This window comes from Sinocyclocheilus grahami, unplaced genomic scaffold, assembly GCF_001515645.1.
Source record: "Sinocyclocheilus grahami isolate Dianchi unplaced genomic scaffold, SAMN03320097.WGS_v1.1 scaffold481.1, whole genome shotgun sequence".
NCBI lineage: Eukaryota > Metazoa > Chordata > Actinopteri > Cypriniformes > Cyprinidae > Sinocyclocheilus > Sinocyclocheilus grahami.
This window is the reverse complement of record NW_015505660.1, coordinates 776,935-798,911: the sequence shown is the minus strand read 5'-3', so window position 1 is coordinate 798,911 and position 21,977 is coordinate 776,935. Positions and strand designations below refer to the sequence as shown.

General features: G+C 40.4%; 1 protein-coding gene across 1 annotated transcript in view; it reads right to left on the bottom strand.

Moving 5' to 3' along the window:
- The window catches only part of LOC107553811 (proprotein convertase subtilisin/kexin type 6-like), a 37,307-nt gene extending 29,484 nt beyond the window's left edge, over positions 1-7,823 (bottom strand). Inside the window, exon 1 of the mRNA XM_016236118.1 lies at positions 7,239-7,823. Coding sequence (XP_016091604.1) covers positions 7,239-7,394 — 156 coding nt within the window. The 5' untranslated portion in view covers positions 7,395-7,823. The remainder of the gene's footprint in view (positions 1-7,238) is intronic.
- Between the last annotated feature and the right edge of the window lie 14,154 nt (positions 7,824-21,977).

Below are 21,977 nucleotides of genomic sequence, written 5' to 3'. Positions count from 1 at the left end.
CCACTATTTTTGAAAATAGGCTCATTTTCCAACTCCCCTAGAGTTAAACAGTTGAGTTTTAACGTTTTCTAATCCATTCAGCTGATCTCCGGGTCTGGCGGTAGCACTTTTAGCTGTAGCTTAGCATAAATCATTGAATCTGATTAGACCGTTAGCATCTTGCTCAAAAATGACCAAAGAGTTTCTATATTTTTCCTATTTAAAACTTGACTCTTCTGTAGTTACATCATGTACTAAGACCGACGGAAAATGAAGCAGAAGTTGCAGCAGGCGCAATGATATTACGCAGCACCTGAAAATAGTCCCAAGCACGCTCCCTGTGCAAGCAGGTGGTCACGTTGGTTACGTTGACGGAAGTTAGCCTATTTTCAGGTGCTGTGTAATATCATTGCACCTACTGCACCCATGGCACGGCAGCAAAGTTCCTCGATTATTATGCCAGAATGAGAGTATAGTTCCTAGCCATATCGGCCTAGAAAATTGCAACTTTTCATTTTCCGTCGGTCGTAGTGCTCGATGTAACTACAGAAGAGTCAAGTTTTAAATAGAAAAATATATATAAACTCTTTGGTCATTTTTGAGTGAGATGCTAACGGTCTAATCAGATTCAATGATCTGTGCTAAGCTACGGCTAAAAGTGCTACTGCCAGACCCGAAGATCGGCTGAATGGATTAGAAAACGGTAAAACTCAACTGTTTAACTCTAGGGGAGTTGGAAAATGAGCCTATTTTCAAAAATAGTGGAGTGTTCCTTTAATACATCTGAGATGATTTGAAAGATGCCAGATCTTCTAATCGTGATAACTGATCTCTGGGTAATTTGGTTCTTCAAATGAATTTGCGGATTTGATTAAAATATCTGGATTTAGTTGTCACCGTTCTCGTGTTCCCCGTAAAGGGCAGATGTATCGATACTCGAAATCATGATTAGCAATGTAGCAATTGGCTGGCGGCAAGACAGCAATGACATCATATAATTAAAAAAGACACCTGACGAAAAACTTGACAAATTTCTAGAACTTTATAAGTAAACAGCCAAGTGAACAAAACTACATAAATGTTATTATAGATAAATTAAATGTGCACTTTATTTAATTTATTTATTTATTTTTTACATGATGATTCACAATTATTTATATTCCCGATTTTTTTGTATTTGTACAGGCTTTACATTTTTATTTTAATGTTGTAATTAGCAATTCATGTAATTTTATCTTTGAAGCAGATTTGTTATGTGACAGCGATAATTAAAGTTTCTTAAGGGTCAAGATCAAGTTATCTGCATCTCCTGCACTCCATCAAGCCACTCCTATAATAGCCGTCAGCACTCTAATAATAAGCAAATTAATACATGACTCAGATCAACTGTATAGTATTTGTGTAAGGCTCGAATACAATGATAAAGTAATTATTTTATCACAAATAAATCTTTCAATGAGTAAAACTGGATGTGTCTATAGTATTATAGATTACACAACATTATAATATTATTTTCAAATACATTTTTAAATTATTATAATTTTAAATGATTGTACCCGGATTAGTATAGGTACACTTGTAATAAAGTAGCAGTGGCTGGGATAGATTTTAAATATCAATTCCACTTAAAAAGATGCAATCTAATCCTGTTTACTTGAAATAAGCCTGCTCTGAGCAGGTTTAAGTTTACGGACCTGTTGCTATGACAGCAACTCCGGGATGAACTTCGAAAAACCAAATAATCCAAGATCATGCCAAATCGTCAACAATAAAATTCAGCTAATTGAGTTAGCGACATACGAAGAACGGGCCCCAGCTGAGAATCATTTGTTTACAGCACATTCGAGTAATTTTTAACCATGGGATAATCCTGAGTTATCTTGTTCCGTTACTAAGGAATCCTGCAGATTTCCAATAAACATTTGTAAACCCTTGGGAAATGTTATCATTTGCATTATGAGGTTGATTGGGAAACAACCACATTGATATCCGCATGTGCGCTCTGTTTATCTTAGCCTTGAGTCCACAAAATTGTAAAAATAATCGTCTCTTCATCACTCGCGCAATTTCTTTGCTGAAACTAAAAACGTGCGTAAAAGTTTCTGCTACTGTACATGTCTCATGAATATCTAATTAGCCAAACGTTGAAACCGTTAATGGTTGGTTGACTGTTGCTACACAACTCACAGTTTAATTCTAGCACTGGATTGTTAACATTTTGCATAACGATTTTTCGCTGCCTTCAGTTTTCAAATTACAACTGCGAACCACTGCGTGCAAATGTAGTATTAAATCCCTGAGCAATGTATTTCAGTGCGCAAGTATTTGCATAAATTATGCATGACCTAACTTGTTAGTTCCCTCTCGAGCTTTCACGAGACATCACAGAGACATTTCTCCGTTATGGGAACTCCTTTCCTTCCAACCTTTCCTGAAGTCCTATTGGCTCACACCAGTTCAAATGACTGGCCAATTGTCGCGAAGTATGCAAATCACATGTAAATACTGACGCGCTCGAGAGGCAGTATAAAATGCGGTGCACGCGACAATTACTTCAAAATCTTCTCCTTAACTTTGCTGAATAACCTAAGAATATGGCTTATAAACTGTTACAGTTCACAGTTAAGGTTCACTCATCAGAGGGCGGTGCCTGGATTGCCGCTCCTCTGCAGTGTTCAGGTGAGTATTACATTTTTCTTCAGATGCCAGATGAGTTTGTCTGCCCTCTATCAGTGGTGGACCTTAAGGACTCTGGTGATGAGCTCAGTAGTGGACCTTAAGGACTCTGGTGATGAGATCATGCCGACAAAATGTCCGCATTCCTCTCACCCATCGAACCTGCAGAACATCAGCCCGGCTTCTCACGTCCCCCTTCCATGGCGGAGCGGAGAGCCGAGTGCAGACACTGGAGATAAGGGTTCTCATGTCGCCGCAGATGCCGCACGACCCACTGTCTAATAAGTGTGCAGCTCCCCACCTCAGAGCGGCGTTCTGCCGTGTGCAAAGCACAATCACTGGCTCCTCACTCGTTCACACGATACCAGCCCCTCATCAGCGTCTGCCGTATTTGGAAGACACTGCTCTCTCATTCACATGATACCAGCCCCACATCAGCGGCTGCCGTGTGTTGAGGACTCCGCTCTCTCACTCATTCAGGGCGATATGCAGCCCCCGCTTCAGTGCAGCGACAAGCGCTTCAGTCGCTTACCCATTCACCAGCAGTAAAGCGGCAAGGAGTCACCTGATGCCCCTGCGCGGAAAAGCGAGGAGTGACCTGATGCCCCTGCTTGGAAAGCGCGCAAAGGCAAGGAGTCACCTGATGTGGCTGTGCGGAAAAGCTTGCGAAGGCGAGGAGTCACCTGATGCCCCTGCGTGGAAAAGCGCGCAAAGCCGAGGAGTCAACTGATGCCCAGGCGCGCGTCTTATCAGCCTTCCAGATTTCGCTGGACTATTACGTCAGTTGTTCCCTACGTAGTGCACCCTACGAAGTGGTGTTCAACTAAGTCATATAGCCATTCACAGTCTGTAGTGACAGGCTCAGATGCCGCCGCCCATACCGGTTAAAAAGCTTTCCAGCAGCAGACCGCGAGATCGAGGTCTTCTTTGGCGCACGGCTCATCGCAGTGCAGGGACACCAGGCCCACAACCACTGCTGCCAGGAGCCAGATGTGCGGAGAAAAGTGTAAAGGGACCCGGGAAGAGGTGCCACGGCAAGCGTAGGAGCTCGCGCCATGACTCCCGCCCGCCGCCAGCTGCCAAGCCATCATCCTGACAGCCAGGAGAGGAGGGAAGAGTAGCCTACACGATCAGACCAGCCCCCAAGCTGTGTCAAAATTGTTCAAATGTGTGTTTGATGTGTGTGTGGGATCATTAAAAAATGCATACATGTGCACAAAAGAGCTCTTTCCTCCTCACTCAGTCAAAGTAGCGCAGCTCGCCCCACCTCAGAGCGGTGCAGAGCCGCTGCTCACACATGTTATAGCAGCACTCGCCTGATAAAACAGATAAAACAGATCCTGGCGCAAATTCGCTCCGGGTACTGGTTGCGGCCATAAAATTTAAAGGACGCATACTTTCACATTCAGATAACAGCGCATCACAGACGCTTTCTGAGATTTGCTTTCGAGGGCACAGCGTACCAGTACTCTGTTCTCCCGTTTGGGCTGGCTTTGGCCCCACGCACTTTCTCGAAGTGCATGGACGCAGCTCTCGCCCCCCTCAGAGCGAGCGGGATGCGCATTCTCAATTATTTGGATTACTGGCTGATCTTAGCTCAGTCACGGGACACACTATAGACAGCCATATAGACAAACTGTTTCGTCACTTGGAGTTCTTGTGGCTGTGTGAATGTGTGTAAGGGCATTCTCGCCCCGAGTCAGTCTATAATGTATCTGAGAGTGTGCTTCGACTCGGTGGAGATGCGAGCTCGCCTCTCTCGGGAGTGCTCGGCAGCCATTTTGTCTTCCCTGCACCATTTCAGTATGGGCAGCTCTGTTCACTTGAAGGAATGTCAGAGGCTGCTGGGACTCATGGCAGCAGCATCAGTATGTCATCTGGGTTTACTACACATGCGCCCGCTGCAGTTATGGCTGAAATCTCGAGTCCCTTGGACGGCGTGGACTTCGGACCATTGCACATCACGGTCTCCCGCGGCTGCATCGAAGCCCTGGGGCCGTGGCGCAAAGATCACTTCAGCCGGGGGGTTCGCCTGGGCTTGATGACGTCACGTGTCGTGGTCAAGACGGACGCGTCGACTCACGGATGGGGAGCAATGTGCGAGGGCATGCCGGCTTCAGGGCTGTGGTCAGAACCTCAGAGCCGTTGGCACATAAACCGCTTGGAGCTGGAAGCAGTGTTCTTAGCTCTAAAGGATTTTCGGCCGCAGCTGGATATAGTATTCGCTTCGCACTCTCTGGCCGAGACCGAGCTACGTGCCTAAATCACTATCTACCCCCTTCAGAGCGCAGACTGTTTCGCTGTCTGCCCTGTCTTCTGAGTTACCGACCTCGCGTGAATCGGACGCTCAGATTTCGATGGGCCCCGTCAGGGCTTTGAGGATTTTCATTGACCGTTTGGCCAGCTTTCAGCAATCTGACCAGCTTTTCGTGTGCTACGGTGGTTGTGCGAAGGGCCGGGCCGTGTCAAAAAGGAGGTTTTCACACTGGATTGTGGACGCTAACACGGCTGTTATACGAGCCAAGGTTTGGAATGTCCTTTGCACATTAGGGCCCACTCAACAAGAGCTATCGCCTCCTCCTGGTCGTGGTTGAGAGGTATGTCTATTCAGGATATATGCTTTGCAGCCGGCTGGTCTTCTCAGAATACCTTCGCCAGATTTTACAAGCTGAACGCTCAGTCCGTAGCCTCCCAAGTGCTGTCGGTGAGTGACTGTTTCACGTTTATGCTACCTCTATTCATGTGTGTTTGCTGCCTCGCACAGTAATTACTCTGCACAGACCTATATGCTATTGTTGCTGTTGTCTGCCCTGTACTCAGTGCAGCTCCTGCTATTCAATGTCTAAATCGATTGGTGTACCATCATCATCTTATGTGTTATACTGCTGCTTAACACCGTTATCTCTGTGCAGCCCCCCCTCACAATACTGTGATTGTTGTTGCTTCTGCCCTGTTTCTCAGTGCAGCATACGTTATCACTGACCAGATATGCAAATTTCGTATAACTGGGCTTTTTCATTGGCTTGTCTCCACTTATCAGCTGTGTGCCCACCTAACAAGCGTCACTATTGGTTGTGGGAATTGTGTGTTCTGTCTTCGCTGAGTATTGGCGCTTTTCCACTGCATGGAACGGCACGGTACGGCTCGGTATGGTTCACTTTTGGGGGGTTTTCCACTGGGTACAGCACCTCGTACCTGGTACTTTTTTTAGTACCACCTCGGTTGGGGTTCCAAGTGAACCGTACCGTTACCAAAACGTGACGTGTAAACTCTGCTGATCACGGATTGGCCGGAGAGAATCGTCACTACCTGCATCACTGAACTTGCTACACAAACACAAAAGAACCGCTAGATTTAACTCAGCACAGCCAGCGAAGGATCGAACGCAACTGTTTTGAACGAGCTCACCTTTTTTAACAACCAAAAAGTTTCGTTGTCTGTTGAGGAAGTACAGATGTTCCTCTCGTTGATAGCAGAGGAGCGGATCCAGCGAGAGCTTGATGGGGCGACGTGGAATGAAATAGTTTTTTTTAGGAGTCGTGGTAGTAGAGGCGGCGCAACTATAACGACATGTGAATAATCCCGCCCACTCTAAAGCAGTACTGAACTGCAGTGGAAATGCAAACCGTGCCGAGCCGAACCGTGCCGTGCCGTACTGAGCCGTGCCGAGCCGAGTCGTACCACGCAGTGGAAAAGCGCCATATGTGACTTGTACAGGCTGCTTGTAGCCTCTCTCACGGCGGGATTGAATATCATTACCATAACGGAGAAATGTCTCTGTGATGTCTCGTGAAAGCTCGGGAGGGAACGTCTCCGGTTACTACCGTATCCTCGGTTCCCTGAGAGCGGGAACGAGACATCACGGAGGTCGCCGTGTTCGCTGCTCGACCAGCTAACGGTACATTCACACGGGGCATCAGTGTGGACCCTTGATGGAGGGTGTTTCTGAAGCTTGGTGTTGACGTGACCATCATAGTGACAACAGCCAATCACATTAGTTTTCTGGTGTTGCATGAACGCGATTGGCTAGCATCTGCACCAGGGCATTTGCATAAGGCGATCTGATTGGCTGACGCCTGTGTTGGCGATTGAAAAGTTTTCAACTTCTGCCGCAAGCAAGGGACCCAACATGACGCGACGGACCCACAATTCATTTCGGCAACGCTTGACATCACTCCATTCAAAGTAAAGGAGAGGCGTTGACGCCCTGTGAAAGGGGCGTAAGCAGCGTTCAGTATCAGATTCTGACATAATTGTCGCCTGCACCGCATTTTATACTGCCTCTCGAGCGCGTCAGTATTTGCATGCGATTTGCATACCTCCCGACAATTGGCCAGTCATTTGGACTGGCGTGAGCCAATAGGACTTCAGGTAAGGTTGAAAGGGAAGGAGTTCCCATAACGGAGAAATGTCTCCGTGATGTCTCGTTCCCGCTCTCAGGGAACCGAGGTAGTAACCGGAGACGTTTTTTATAATAGTCTCATGCCAGTGATGCTGTACTCTAATGGACATGTAACTGATATATGCGTTAAATGCGCATAGTGACCAGGAAAATAAATTAAAAACTGAAAAAATATGCTTACCTGACCCAAATTAGTAAAGCCATATTTTGAGGCGAGTTTATCAGCTTCTGCTGGTCCTCCAGGGATCCGAACAGCCCAGTGATTGGTGTAAACGCGAGAAAGCGACGCTTCCCATAGCCAAAAAGTTGACAAAACAAAACCAACCGACAACCGCATATTGCTCGAAAATCCAGCCGGTTATCTTTGCGGTAAATGATTCACGCAGGAGCGTTTGCCTCCAAACTCATCAAAACACGAGCCTGTGGATGGGCATCAAACCTTCAGTCCTGGCACGCGATGCATCCAAAACATCCCTGAGTTACTCCCGCATTAATCTCTCTCATTCACAGCGCTGCATCCCTTCTTACCGCTTCATTCGGGAGCTCAAGTTCAACAAACCTGAAATACTGGTTCCGTTTCACGACAGATGGCACGCCAGCCGATTTAAGTGTTGTCATGTAAGCCTATATGGCAGAGCGAGCGCGCGCTACTATTGAGGTTGGCAGCACGAGCTTATGGCCGGTGTTTGAGCGCGCTGCACTTGGCAAAGTGTTTCAGATAGACGCCAATAAAGGCGTTTTTATCCAGACAAGTGGCGTGCCAGTAACTGTAGATGTGCAGATCGTTTCCTTTGAGCTGACATGCAGCTTCACACCTCACAGGTCGGTGATGATCCCTAATGATGGCTCACTAAAAGCACAAGTAGGCTATATTTCTAACCGTTTATCAGTCTCTTCTCATGACACCTGTGCAAGACCGTGCCCGTGTCTTATATTACAAACCAAATTGAAAAGACAGAAGAAATTTTATTCAGCTTAATTTTTGACTCCTCTCTTAAATTTTTTTTTTTTTAGTTTATTGATTGATTGAGGTGTAAAATATTACATAGACATATGAGAACTGTATCCAATAGCCCCAAAATTATTTGCAAAAATGTAAGTGCATTTGATAATAAAATATAAAGTTTTACAAACAAGGTTGAACTGTCGTTGTAAAAGAGCTCTGTGGATATTCTTCAATAATTCTCATTTTATGTTCCACTGCAAAAATAACCGCATAGGTTTGGAGCAACATGGACCCAATATGAGTGTGATTTTCAATTTTTCATTAGTATCTCACTTTTTACACTAGCTCACAAAAAGCATGAATCACAGGTTCACATTTATGAATAGAAACCGAATAGATCTCTGTCTCCACATGTGACAGCAGTAGAGGAAATGAAATGTTAATTGCATTCAGTCACTGTAATCGTGCTGAGACTTTTCGGAAAAAGACAGGAGCAATGCTCTGAATCTAGAGGAGGTGTTTGATGAGCTCAGTCGACATCGTCCTGTTTTCAATATGCAGTTCTGATGAAAATAGAGCACATTGCAAACAAACAAACATATACAGGTTTTTTTTTTAATGTAGACCTGATAGTAAATGTTTTGTTGTCAGCTGTCAACTTGAGTGCTGCTGTACTGAGAGCAAAAGATAAACCAAATACTAAGTTATTTTAAAGGGATAGTTCACCCTCATGCCACCCAAGATGTAGATTTCTTCATCTGAACAGATGAGGAGAAATGTAGCATTGCATCACTTATTCACTAGTGGATGCTCTGAAGTGAAAGGGTGCCGTCAGAAAGAGAGTCCAAACAGCTGATGAAAACATCACAATAATCCACAAGTAATCCACACCACTCCAGTCCATCAGTTAACATCTTGTGAAGTGAAAAAAAAAATCCATTGGTGATGGATTTGTTTGTTTTTTTTACAAAAATGCAGCTTTTCACCTCTCAAGATGTTAACTGATGGACTGGAGTGGTGTGGATTACTTGTGGATTATTGTGATGTTTTCATCAGCTGTTTGGACTCTCTTTCTGATGGCACCCATTCACTGCAGAGGATCCATAATGGCCTGAAGGTTTTTTTTGGATGAACTATTCCTTTATTTAAATTAGAAAAATGCAAAATAGAAACATTTTCACTGATGTTCTCAGACTTTTAGATCCCACTGTAAATCATTTGCATGATGGCTGCTGTTGTAATGCTAAAAAAAGAAAAGAAAAAGATGTCTATGTTATGTCCTTCTTTGTTTTTTTATTACCTCGAGCTAATATAACGGCACTGACACAAAGTGAATTCAAAGCCAAGTTCTGTTTCAGAACGGTGATATAATTCTCTTTCTACTTCTATCCATACCATCTGTGCCTTCCCTGCGGAGTTAGAAAAAAAGGCCAGACGCACTCCGTTTACCACTTGTTAATGATCAGAATATCTCTGTTATGAGAAACAACACCAGTAGTCTAAATTTAGACGCAGCAGTGTCAACACTGCTGAATTTTTACATTTTACAAAACATACAACCATGGCAAATCCAAAAGATCCAACCGTTATGTCTTCCCGTCTCTTCCTTCAATGTAAGATTTGTTTGTTTGCCCATTTTATCATCCACCAGGCAAAAATAATAGGTCTGAGTGCTTGAAAGTAATAGCACACGTCTCTTCAACAAGCTGCAAGATTTGAAGTGGCACAAACAATGCGTGATGAGTTCCACGCTTAAGGTTAGACGAATGTGCGCAATGGTAATAGTGATGCTCGCCTCAGCAAACATCACTAATAAAACAATAGACGACCTGAAATGAGATTCTGTTAAGTAGCCGGAGCCCATTTTAAAGGAATATAAGCTCTGTAGCGCCCGACTGCATATATGCATAGCTCTCGTTAAACCTCATAACCTCAGAAGACGTTTATAGGATAACAGCGGAGCGCAATCCTCCTTGAAATATTGTTGAGCATTATCTGCGCTGAAAGCTGTGCTTTAAAGGAAAACATTTCACAGTCTGGAATGGATTTATTTCATGGGTATTATGCACGCCTGATCAGCCTCGGTCTTCGTTTGGCCTCCCTGAAAATAGAAACCCAAGTTTCTCGTGAAAAACGGCGTCGTGTCGCGAGAGGTAGTCAGGCGTGCTGCGTGTCTGAGTCGAGCTCATTATTCTTCAAGCCGATCATTTGGCGGAGAGTGACACATCGGCGCGGCTTTTAGCGCTGGCACTCAGCATGTTTTTACTTGATCATCCTGAGCAATGAAGGAGAATAATAAGAGCATTAGGCCATTTGAAGCGTGCTGTCGTGTTCATTCTTAAAGTTAAACTTTATCTCGGAGGGAAAGCACCGCGCTGTCACCTTTACCCAGATGTCCTTTGTGATCTGAAATGAGGCTCGTATGACATTTCATTTACAGTTATTCATTCAGCAGACACTTTTATCCAGAGTGACAAAAAATGAGGAAAGCATAAGCGACCCATCCTAAGGAGGCCATTGCATGAGAAATGCTGCAATACACAACGTTACAAAACACAGCGAGTTTCAGACTGTGCATGTTTGTTATAGAGTCTCGTTATAATTTATGACTTAATCCACCATTTTGAGTAGTTTAGGGGTTTTTTGTGAGCTTTTGCAGTGCATTATGGGATTGTCTTCTTTGCAAAGGATGCCGAATGATGAGTCTTACAACTTACAAGGCAGCATAATCTTATTGTCTTGCTTTTAGGTGGGAAAAAACCTTTACATCTGAAGCAGATACTTAAAATGCTAACATGCTCACAGGTTTTGGAACAGGATGGTACAGCTAAAGTCATTTATTTAAAGGGGTCATAGGATGATGCATGCACTTTTACAAGTTGTTTGAACTGAAATGTGTGTTGGCAGTGTGTGTACACAACCACCCTAACATGATAAAAATCCACCCAGTGTTTATTTTTTAATCTGGTTAAATGTTTTCCCCTTTCTCAAATCGAGCCGGTGCTAATTAGCAAGTTTCATGATGAACGCAGCTAAAGTAAACAGTCTCTCTGAGAGCAGCATAAGAGAGGGGCGGGGTCAGCAGAGCTCATTAACATTTAAAGGAAAATGCTACAAATCTGCGTGCTCTGAAAAGAGCTGTTTTTGACAGGGTAAAAAAGGTGTTTTTTTACACTAACATTGAGAGATTTTAACCAAACTATGTTACAGACTTTTTATTAAGACCCTAAAAAATCATATCAACTTGTGGAAAAGGGGCATCCTATGACCCCTTTAAGGAATAGTTCACCCATAATTTACCCACCCTCAGGCCATCCAAGAAGTAGATGACTGTTTCTTCATCAGAACAGATTTAGAGAAATTGCATCACTTGCTCACCAATGGATCTTCTGCAGTGAATGGGTGCCGTCAGAATGAGAGTTCAAACAGCTGATAAAAACATCCCAATAACACCAATTAATATGTTGTGATGTGAAAAGCTCCGTGTTTCTAAGCAATAAATCCATTATTAAGATGTTTTTAACTTCAAACCATCGCTTCCGGCTAAAATAGATAGTCCTCTATAATACTGATTTCTCCAGTGAAAAAATTTTCTCATCTGAATCAAGAGAGAAATATCAAGCACCATTTACAAGCCAAAACAGTCCAATATGTTGGTGGATTTTGATGAGAGTCGACAACAGGAGATGGACTTTTTCTCTGGAGGAAGCGTTATTATGGATTATGGACTCTTTTTTTGGGGGGGGGGGGCAGAAGCGATGGTTTAAAATGAAAGAGCCTTAATAATGGATTTGTTTCTTACAAAACATGCAGCTTAACCTTAACTGATGGACTGGAGAGGTGTGGATTACTTGTGGATTATTGTGATGTTTTTATCAGCTGTTTGGACTCTCATTCTGACGGCACCCATTCACTACAGAGCATCCATTGGTGAGCAAGTGAAGTAATGCTACATTTCTCCAAATTTGGTCCCATGAAGAAACAAACTAATCTACATCTTGGATGCCCTGAGGGTGAGATCATTTGCAGCAAATTTTCATTTTTGGGTGAACTATTCTTTTAAGTCAAGACAGCTGTGTAATATAACTTGTATAGTCACCATATGTTGGATGGAAAAACACAGGCTTTAGGATTTGCCATTTTTTCAAAGTTTGTGCTCGGGGTCCATACTGTACGTGCTGCAATTTAAATGCAAGCACATCTTTATCCTGTATTATTTTCCTCCAAAATCACTTTAAACTCCAAATGGGGTGGTTGCATAATGTTTTTTTGCTGCCCACAGAGCAGATTTTGGCAGGTAGAGTTGGCTTGCGTTGCTCCAGAGATCTTGGCCAGCTGAATTTCTCATGATTTCTGGCAGGTATGTTCGTGTTAGAGGTTAACAGGTGGATATGTCAGTCTGTCACTAACCTGTTTATCATAGTGCTTTTTTGCACAGTTGGACATTTTTCTGCATAAAGCTTCTTCTGTATGTGGCCATCACAGCTTCGCATGGCTACTTTTTATTTTGGCATTATAAGATTAAAAACTAAATCCAATTTAGTGTGCAGGATTTCTCTGTGGTTTGACTAAATAGAGACCTGTGTTAATGTCATATCTGCATCTCACATCTGTTGTACATCTTGTTGAAAAATACAGAAATTTGAGCTGTCTTGATGCCAAAGTGTACTTTCAGAAGGTCACAGAAGAAACAGCTCAACTATAAACTATCAATGATTCTCTCCCACTGATCGGGATAGTAAATGGAGACATGCTAGTAAATGGTGCTTTTAAAAGCAAAATATTATTTCACTTTCAAGGAGGTGAAAGAAATATATCTCATATGATTAAAACATAAACAACGGACACAGTAGAAAATATTATAAAATATATCATATGCATCTAAAAGTATTAATGGAATAATGTTGATTACAAATATACATTTATATATTATATTATTATATAATCTCTATATATTTATATTAAATATAAATGTCAATTTACACATATAGAATTTCTTATATATAAATTATTATATATAATATAAATAACATATACATTTATATAAGTAATACTTATAGATTGCAAAAAATCTGTATACAGTTCTATAAAATTAGATCATGATATATAAGATTTCTCAAATAAAATATCTTATTAATTCTCCAACTTAAGTGCTTATTATAAGTGTCATATTAATAAGTCAAATAAGTCACTATTAAATTAAGTCTCAAAACAATATACAGTGTATATATATCTCGTTCTGGATTTATTGTAAATTATTGGAATATGTCAGATTACACATTTGTCTTCATTCTATTGCAATGTAGATGTTTCTGATACAGAATTTGATGATTTGTCAGGAAATTAGGTTGTAAATATGTGAGAATGTTGCCACCTACTGTTTGAACATATTAATGAAACTCACTAAAGTAAAAACAAGTGAAAAACAAAAACAAGTGATTGACATCATACATATTATTATATACATTATTATGCATATTACTGCAGTGTGTGTGTGTGTGTGTGAGAGAGAGAGAGCAAGAAAAACTATATAGTTACATAATTCTATCATGCACATAATTATAATAGCTTTTCAGGCAAATGTCCCAAATGAGTCATTGTCATAAAATGAAGTCAGCCATGCAATCTCTGTTTAAATTCACAGATGTCCCTTTAGATTTAGATAAACATGATTACATTTTCTCTAGTTTAACATTGCTCTGTCCCAAGTACAAGACTTGTGTTCCCTGAATGACTTATTTGTCTTGCTCAAATTCAACCCAGCTTTCTTTTGATTGGAGTCATTTGCAATGCGTTGCATAGCACTGGCATCAGTTTTGTGAAATCCCAGTGCAAACTTGAACCTTTCTTGGCACAAACCACCCATTTCATACAGATTAGTCCTAAATGAAGTTGCAGCGAGCCGACCACAGCACAGCACCACCAGAGGGCTTTCCACAAGTTAATTAACTCCTGCAAACGAGGGTAAAATCCATAGGAAATGTCATGCAAGGTCAATCAGCGATTATAATGGACATGAGTTTGGGAATAAAAGTCTCCAAATTTGTAAGCAAGCCAACCATCGAATACTTGTGACAAGTGTTTGGTCCTCAGAGCAATCTCATGCAATGTGAAACACTGCTGGAGATTTTTTTCTGGAAGCCTCCTGCTCCTTAGACCCTCTTTAAATGTATTTGTAGTTTGTCTGGGCAGTGGTACAAACAAGCCTGCGGTAACAGGGAGTCTCTTGAGCAGTGCCCAGGTAGGTGAAATCTGTTGGTCCTTGTGTTGGGACCTGAGGCCAGAATAAATCGAGACAAATGTACTAATAGGTTCAAGCGATCTATCTGTTTCTAACCATCATGATTTGGGATTCAAACCACTCATGTCTTCAACAGTTTGAACACGGCCAAACTAGCTAAAGAATCAAACCCTTGATTTTGTTTTGTTTGCACCGTTCCAGAACTCTGAACACATGTCCAGAACTCTTTAAACGTTTCTTTATTTTCACATGCATATTAAAAATGTGTTGACTGATGTGTTGATTTTGACTGAAGTTCCTGGTGAATATTTGAGGGTCACTGTTCTGAATTGTTTGAGAATGTAGGCTACGATCCATTGCCTGATCATTTACAAGTACAAATGGGTCATACAAAAATATTTTAATATAAGGTTTGCCAGGAGCTAATCACAATGTGTTTTCATATTGGAATGTTTCAGTAAAGTATCGATGGCAAGGCTTTATGCATTTTCCAGATATTTTATCCAAAGTCACTGAAGATGCGCCAGAGTAACGGAATTCGTGGGCAAAAAATGTCTTTTGTCAATAGAGACGTAAGAAACACTGCTCACACATACAGTAAGTCACTATCAAACCAAACAGCCTTATGTTTGTCAGTATGTGACCAACTTGAATGAACACTAAGGAAAATCTGCATTTGGGAGCTTTTTCCTCCCTCACATGAAACCCCCGATCGTGGGGAATCCTATTTAAAGGTGATCTATTATGCAAAAATCACTTTTATAAGGTGTTTGAACAGTTGTGTGGCTGCAGTGTGTGAAAACAACCAGCCTATAATGGTAAAAATCCACCCACTCATTTTTTTATAATCCCAATAAATCATAAACAGTCTCTCCAAACAAGCGGTTCCAGATTTCTCCCTATTATGACTTCATATGAGGAAAAGTCCCACCCATTTGTGATGATCTCTACCCTATTAGCATAGACACAGCCCTGAGTGAGAAGCAACAGTCCACCATTACTGTGTTCTTGTAGTGTTGGGTCGTTCTTGAACGATTCGTTCATTTTGAATGAATCTTTAATGTGACTCGGGAAGAACAAGTCGTCTCAGGGAGTGATTCGTTCAGTCGCGCATGCGCAACATCCTTTAGGTTCTGTACTGGAATTAGTCAAGTAGTTCACCTGGTTCGAGTCTTCGGGTTTTTCGAGTCGTTCGTTCATCACGTGACAGCCCCATAAGTTTAACCTATGCAGTCTGAGCCGGAAAGAGAATTGATTAGTTCATCTCTCGAGTCTTCGGGTTTTTCGAGTCGTTCGTTCATCACGTGACAGCCCCATAAGTTTAACCTATGCAGTCTGAGCCGGAAAGAGACTTAATAATAACCAACTCTTTATTACCTTTGTTACAACATTCAGTGTTATGGAAAAGAACCATAATGACAGAAATTCACACATTTATAAACTGTAAGAAGTAAAAAGCTACAATTTGAGACCGAAAACGCATCACGTAACTGTAAGAGTAAATAATAATTATAATAATGATAATAATAACTATGCACCGGTTTGTAAGGAAGCTTGTAAATTAATGAATTTCTCTATCCAATGCTGTCACGTCACGTGACAAAAGAATGAATGATTCGAAAGACTCGAGAGATGAACTAATCGATTCTCTTCACCCTAAAAGTGGCAATATAGCCTACCTTTTTTGTTCGGCGAAATTTCACAGACGAAGTCCAGTCATTTAAAGGTGACCAATTATACCCCTTTTTACAAGATGTAAAATAAGTCTCTGATGTCCCCAGAGTATGTATGTCACGTTTTAGCTGTAAAAGATTGGATAACCAATAATTTTCTCCTATTAAATTCGGATAAGACAAAGATATTAGATGTGTCAAGCTGGGTTCTAAAAACCATAGATCGAGGTTACTCGTTCCAGTTCGCTCGCAGGCCACCTCGCTTCAGAGGTATTTTTTCAAACTTCGGTACAAGACAACGATGCTCACGTTTTCCGATCCAAAGTGCAAACTCTGCTTGCAAAAGGAGCCGTAGAAACGGTCCCTTTAGCAAACAGCAACTCAGGCTTCTACAGCCGCTACTTCCTCGTTCCCAAGAAAGATGGCTGGCTCAGGCCCATCCTCGATCTCGATCACTCGCAGAGTGGTTTCGTTCTGCACTTGCTTATTGCACAGCGCTATTGGATGCTTTCCCCAAAGTGTTCAACGCAATGGGAGAGACCGTTCGAAAGGGAACACTCTGTTTACTAACGTAACCTCAGTTCCATGAGATAAGAGAACGAGCGTTGTGTAGGCTGCCATGCTATAAGGCTGCATGCAAGTCGATGACTGTCACTATCAGTCGAAAGATTCTGACGAAATGGCGCTCAGAGGCGACTAAAATAGATAACATCAGAAATACAATAACAAATGTAGATTCTACAGCGTATAATACTTTAGCTTCATTCATCGCACCAAAAGATAAACTGCAGTGCTTTACAGCTATAGGACAGGAAGAGCTAAATAAACTTATCACTGCATCTAAACCAACAACATGCCTGTTAGATCCTGTACCCACTAAATTATTGAAAGAGTTGTTACCTGTAGCAGAAGAACCGCTTCTTAATATTATTAACTCGTCGTTGTCTTTAGGTCACGTCCCAAAACCATTCAAGCTGGCGGTCATTAAGCCTCTTATTAAGAAACCACAACTAGATCCTAGTGAACTGGCAAATTACAGACCCATCTCAAATCTTCCTTTTATGTCTAAAATTTTAGAAAAAGTTGTGTCTGCTCAATTGTGCTCCTTCCTGCAAAAAAATGATCTCTATGAAGAATTTCAGTCAGGTTTCAAGCCCCACCATAGCACAGAAACTGCACTTGTTAAAATTACAAATGACTTGCTTCTTGCGTCAGACCAAGTATAATAATTGCTGTTAATATTATTCATCGTCTGTTTTATTACGTCTTATATTGATTTTTCCGTTCTGCTGGTTCGTCTAGTCAGAGGAGAACTGGCCCCCCGACTGAGCCTGGTTTCTCCCAAGGTTTTTTCTCCATTCTGTCACCGATGGAGTTTTGGTTCCTTGCCGCTGTCGCCTCTGGCTTGCTTAGTTGGGGACACTTCATTTCCAGCGTTATCGTTGACATGATTGCAAAGATATTATTTAAACTGAGCTGGATGTTGACATCACTGAATTCAATGATGAACTGTCTTTAACTGAAAAATGAGTGTTTATTATTGTCATTTTGCATTATTGACACTATTTTCCTAATTAATGCTGTTCAGTTGCTTTGTCACAATCTGTATTGTTAAAAGCGCTATATAAATAAATAAAGGTGACTTGACTTGACTTATATAGCAGTCGGCTCCTCCCCTTTTGGCTGGTTGAAGCGGCATTTGCTTGTGCAACTACAAATCAGGTTTCAGTATTTAGAGTAAACATGAGTTTACCCCATAGCGTTCAACACTACGTTGGTTCCCTTATCTCAGGGAACCCTGGTTACACATTAGTAACCAGAGCAATTTCTAGACTAAATCCAGCAGAAGTATGGAAGAATATGGTAGTGATATTCAATTTGAAATGTAATCGGGCCTATGCAAAATGCCAATGTAAAATGTGTATAATGTATAATATGAAAAATGGCAATGTATTTCTGTAAAATTAAAATTAAATTATATAATTTACATTTGCCATTTCCTACAGTAGTTTTAATATGTAAATTAAATACATATTTTAACACTTTATAAGTTGCAAAATTGAAATGAAAATGTATTGATTATATATGTTTAACATGTAAAAAATGCAGCAAAATTATAATTTAAATTATATTTTGCCTTGTTTTAGTTCTTGCATAAAATTTTGAACCTATTCAGCTATTTCAAAAGACACAAATATCAAGATACATATAGTCAAAGACTTAAAATATTCTGTAATCTTTTAGCTTAAGTCTATTGCCCAATCCTGAAGTTTCATTTTGTTAAGCACTTTGCTGAAGTGTGGGCAGGCCATCACTTCATGTTCACCTCCATGGAGCCCGTTGAGGAAAGTCACTTTTCAGAGATGCACCAGTGAGATCAAGACAGCATTACTCAGCTCAATGTATAATGCACACACTCACAGAGCATCAGCCGTATGACAGCCCAATTACAGCGTCTGCCAGAAAGAGCTAATCGCTGCATCTCAATGACACTATCTGACTCACGGAGAGAAAGATGGACAGAGAGAGAGATCATGAGACCATGTAAATCAGGCTGAATTGAACAGCAAAGCAAAGCAAGATTAACATAAAATAAAGAAAAAAGTCATCAAAGGCAAACGTTAGTGATTATCCCACAGATAAGGAGTGCTCTTAGGCACAGAGAAGAGTGACAGCAAGATCTACCAGACACCTGCTCCATGTGAAGCACATACACTAAGTGCTCTTAGGCACAGAGAAGAGTGGCTTGTGACATTATATACTAAGTATTAATTTGATGTGTTTTGGCACGGAGTGAAGGATACTGACCTGCTTGAGGACACAGTATGGATTCCCCTGTACACATTGGCAGAGTATCAGACATTAACCATCAGACACCCACTATAACTAAACTGCAACACATTTAAAATGGTTTGAACAATAAATAACATATTTTTATATTAGATAAGACTTGGAAAAATACAGCTGAAATGTATAAAAGCTAAAAGTTTGAAAAAAAAAAAAACTCCAATCATGCCAAAGCCATACAAAATTATTTTTCATGAATGTGACCTGTAGTTATTGTTTTGCACATGTTTGCTCATAGAAAAATGGTAATAAATTACGTTTCTTTCCCCCTGAATGGTGCATTTCTGCAACAGGGTCACCCATATTCACAAAACAAGAAATTCAATAGGTAATGGAATTATAGTAAAAATTCGTCCACACTGGTCCATAAAATTAAAGTTAATTTATTAATTATAAATAATCAAACCATCAATAATTAAATAATCAAAACCAATCAAACCATCATTCAGATGCACTTCACTTAATTTAAATAACATTTTTATATTAGATAAGACTTGGAAAAATACAGCTGAAATGTATAAAAGCTAAAAGTTTGAAAAAAAAAAAACTCCAATCATGCCAAAGCCATACAAAATTATTTTTCATGAATGTGACCTGTAGTTATTTTTTTGCACATGTTTGCTCATAGAAAAATGGTAATAAATTACGTTTCTTTCCCCCTGAATGGTGCATTTCTGCAACAGGGTCACCCATATTCACAAAACAAGAAATTCAATAGGTAATGGAATTATAGTAAAAATTCGTCCACACTGGTCCATAAAATTAAAGTTAATTTATTAATTATAAATAATCAAACCATCAATAATTAAATAATCAAAACCAATCAAACCATCATTCAGATGCACTTCACTTAATTTACTTCACATTTCAATTCTAATTGCATTTCTGCAGTCTATTAGCTACTTAAGTTTGAATTCCATTTAGATTTTCAAATTGGCATTAAGCATTCTCATTTTGGGTTTTGAATGGTACACGAATGAGTGCTTGTATTTTTAATTGTTGAATAGTGTATTGACCTACAAAAACATGTGCTTCCTCATGGTAAAACATAACTATTTCATATGAATTCGCACAGAACTAGTATGAAAAGGAAAGCATGAAGGTCCATCCCTACACATAACTGTCACCGAAACATATCAAATGAGACTGTATGAATTAATACAATTTAGCTACCAATTTGCCAAAATGTAAGATTTTGCCATGAGATTGTGTTGGTTTCCTAATACCTAAATGAACCTTGTCATTTAACATTACAATGCAAAATCCTACAGAATATCCCTGGTTGGTTTAAAAGTTAAATACTACAACATGAAACAAAAAAAATGGGAAAGAAATTTCACCAGAATTGTTTAATATCATTAGTCAGCTGCCTAAAAACCCTTTTCTTACGTTGGATTCCCAAAAAACTCTGAACTTCCTCCACAGGCAGCGGCTGCTCTTCTGCGATACATCTGCAGAATAAATATTGAAAGATTTCTAAAACCTATCCTGTAATGAGAGCTGTAACTTAAAGACATCTGCAAGATGGACCTTAAAAAGAGCGGCGGACAATCAGAGCAGAGGGAAGCATGTGCTACTCAAAGGCCACCAGAAAGGGGAGGATGAAGGCCAGTGAAGCTAGTCTGCAAACATGACAGCAAGATCTACCAGACACCTGCTCCATGTGAAGCACATACACTAAGTACCGTCACTCTCCTCTGAGCCTCCTGCTTTGGACCTTAATATCACTAGCTGGATTCACCACACAGTGCGCTCTGTAATAGTGATCCTGGAGTCTTTTCCAAAGTTCACAGCATCTCAACAGGGTACTATTACCTAAGAGATAACAAAAAAGGGAACATTACATATGTGTGCATAAGTGCTGGCATGAAAATTTAGAGCCAACTTCTACACAGGACCTCTGGACACTTTAGCCACATGTAAAAATGACTGCATGCCATTGCATTAGATAATGAGATGGCAAACCAAATGGCATTTACTTGAAAGAAACATAGCACAGGCAAAATTCTAAAGCAAAACATTCACAAAAAGCAGCATGTTCAGTTTGAAATGGTAAAACAATAGATCTAGGTTTGAAAATGAAGAAAAAAGTATTGTGTCGCTTTGTGTTTGTGAAACATGATGTTGTGAAACATCAAAGGAATAGTTCCCCCCAAAATGAAAATGTCCTGAAAATGTACTCACAATCAGGCCATCCAAGATGAAGATGAGCTTGTTTCTTCATCAGATTTGGAGATATGTAGCATTCCATCACTTGCTCACCAATGGATGCTCTGCAGTGAATGGGTGCCATCAGAATAAGAGTCCAAACAGCTGATGAAAACATCACAATAATCCACACCTCTCCAGTCCATCAGTTAACATCTTATGAAGCCAAAAGCTGTGTGTTTGTAAGAAACAAATCCATCATTACTTGTGGATTATTGTGAGGTTTCATGTTTGATGTTATCAGCTGTTTGGACTCTTATTCTGACGGCACCCGTTCACTGCAGATGATCCATTGGTGACCAAATCTGCTCTGATGAAGAAACAAACTCAAATTTAATTTTTGGGTGAGCTATTCCCTAGGACATGTTTGCAGTAGTGAGGAAAGATCTATACTGTCTGGGAATATGATGCACTGAGTGAGAATGATATGTTTCATCATTACAACTCATGCTGCCTTCAAGTTCTCCTACGTAATTCCTGCTTCTGATGTGACATAAATGTGTAATTTTATGTTTTATCACTGTATAATATGAATTTTGTCACACAAGCCTGTAGCCTCTTAAACGACTAAATGACTAGTACTTTGTCAGATTTTACGTTCTTCATCAACTGCACAAATGTTTGTATGTATGCTTCCACCATAATTAATTATCAACACATCACAGGTGAACAGGGTAAAACACCACCAATTTACTTGCATTCAGATTTGCTAAATTGTTTAGTTACAAGATTTTAAAAATGTTTTTGGAATATGCAAATGAGGCATTGTATAATTAAATATGTGCTCATTTGCATACATTTCCAGGATAGAAATCTGAACACTGGATAAAGCAATGTTCAAAACTCTTATGTTGTATTGTTGACATTAGAGGTTTTTACAGCACAAGAACAAGAGAAACTCACCCACTTTTCTTGACTGAATGACTTTTGTAGCTTTAATAAGGCTTCATCTATATTTAATTCATACAGTGAATTGAATTAATATGTATTATTTTTAAATGGCTG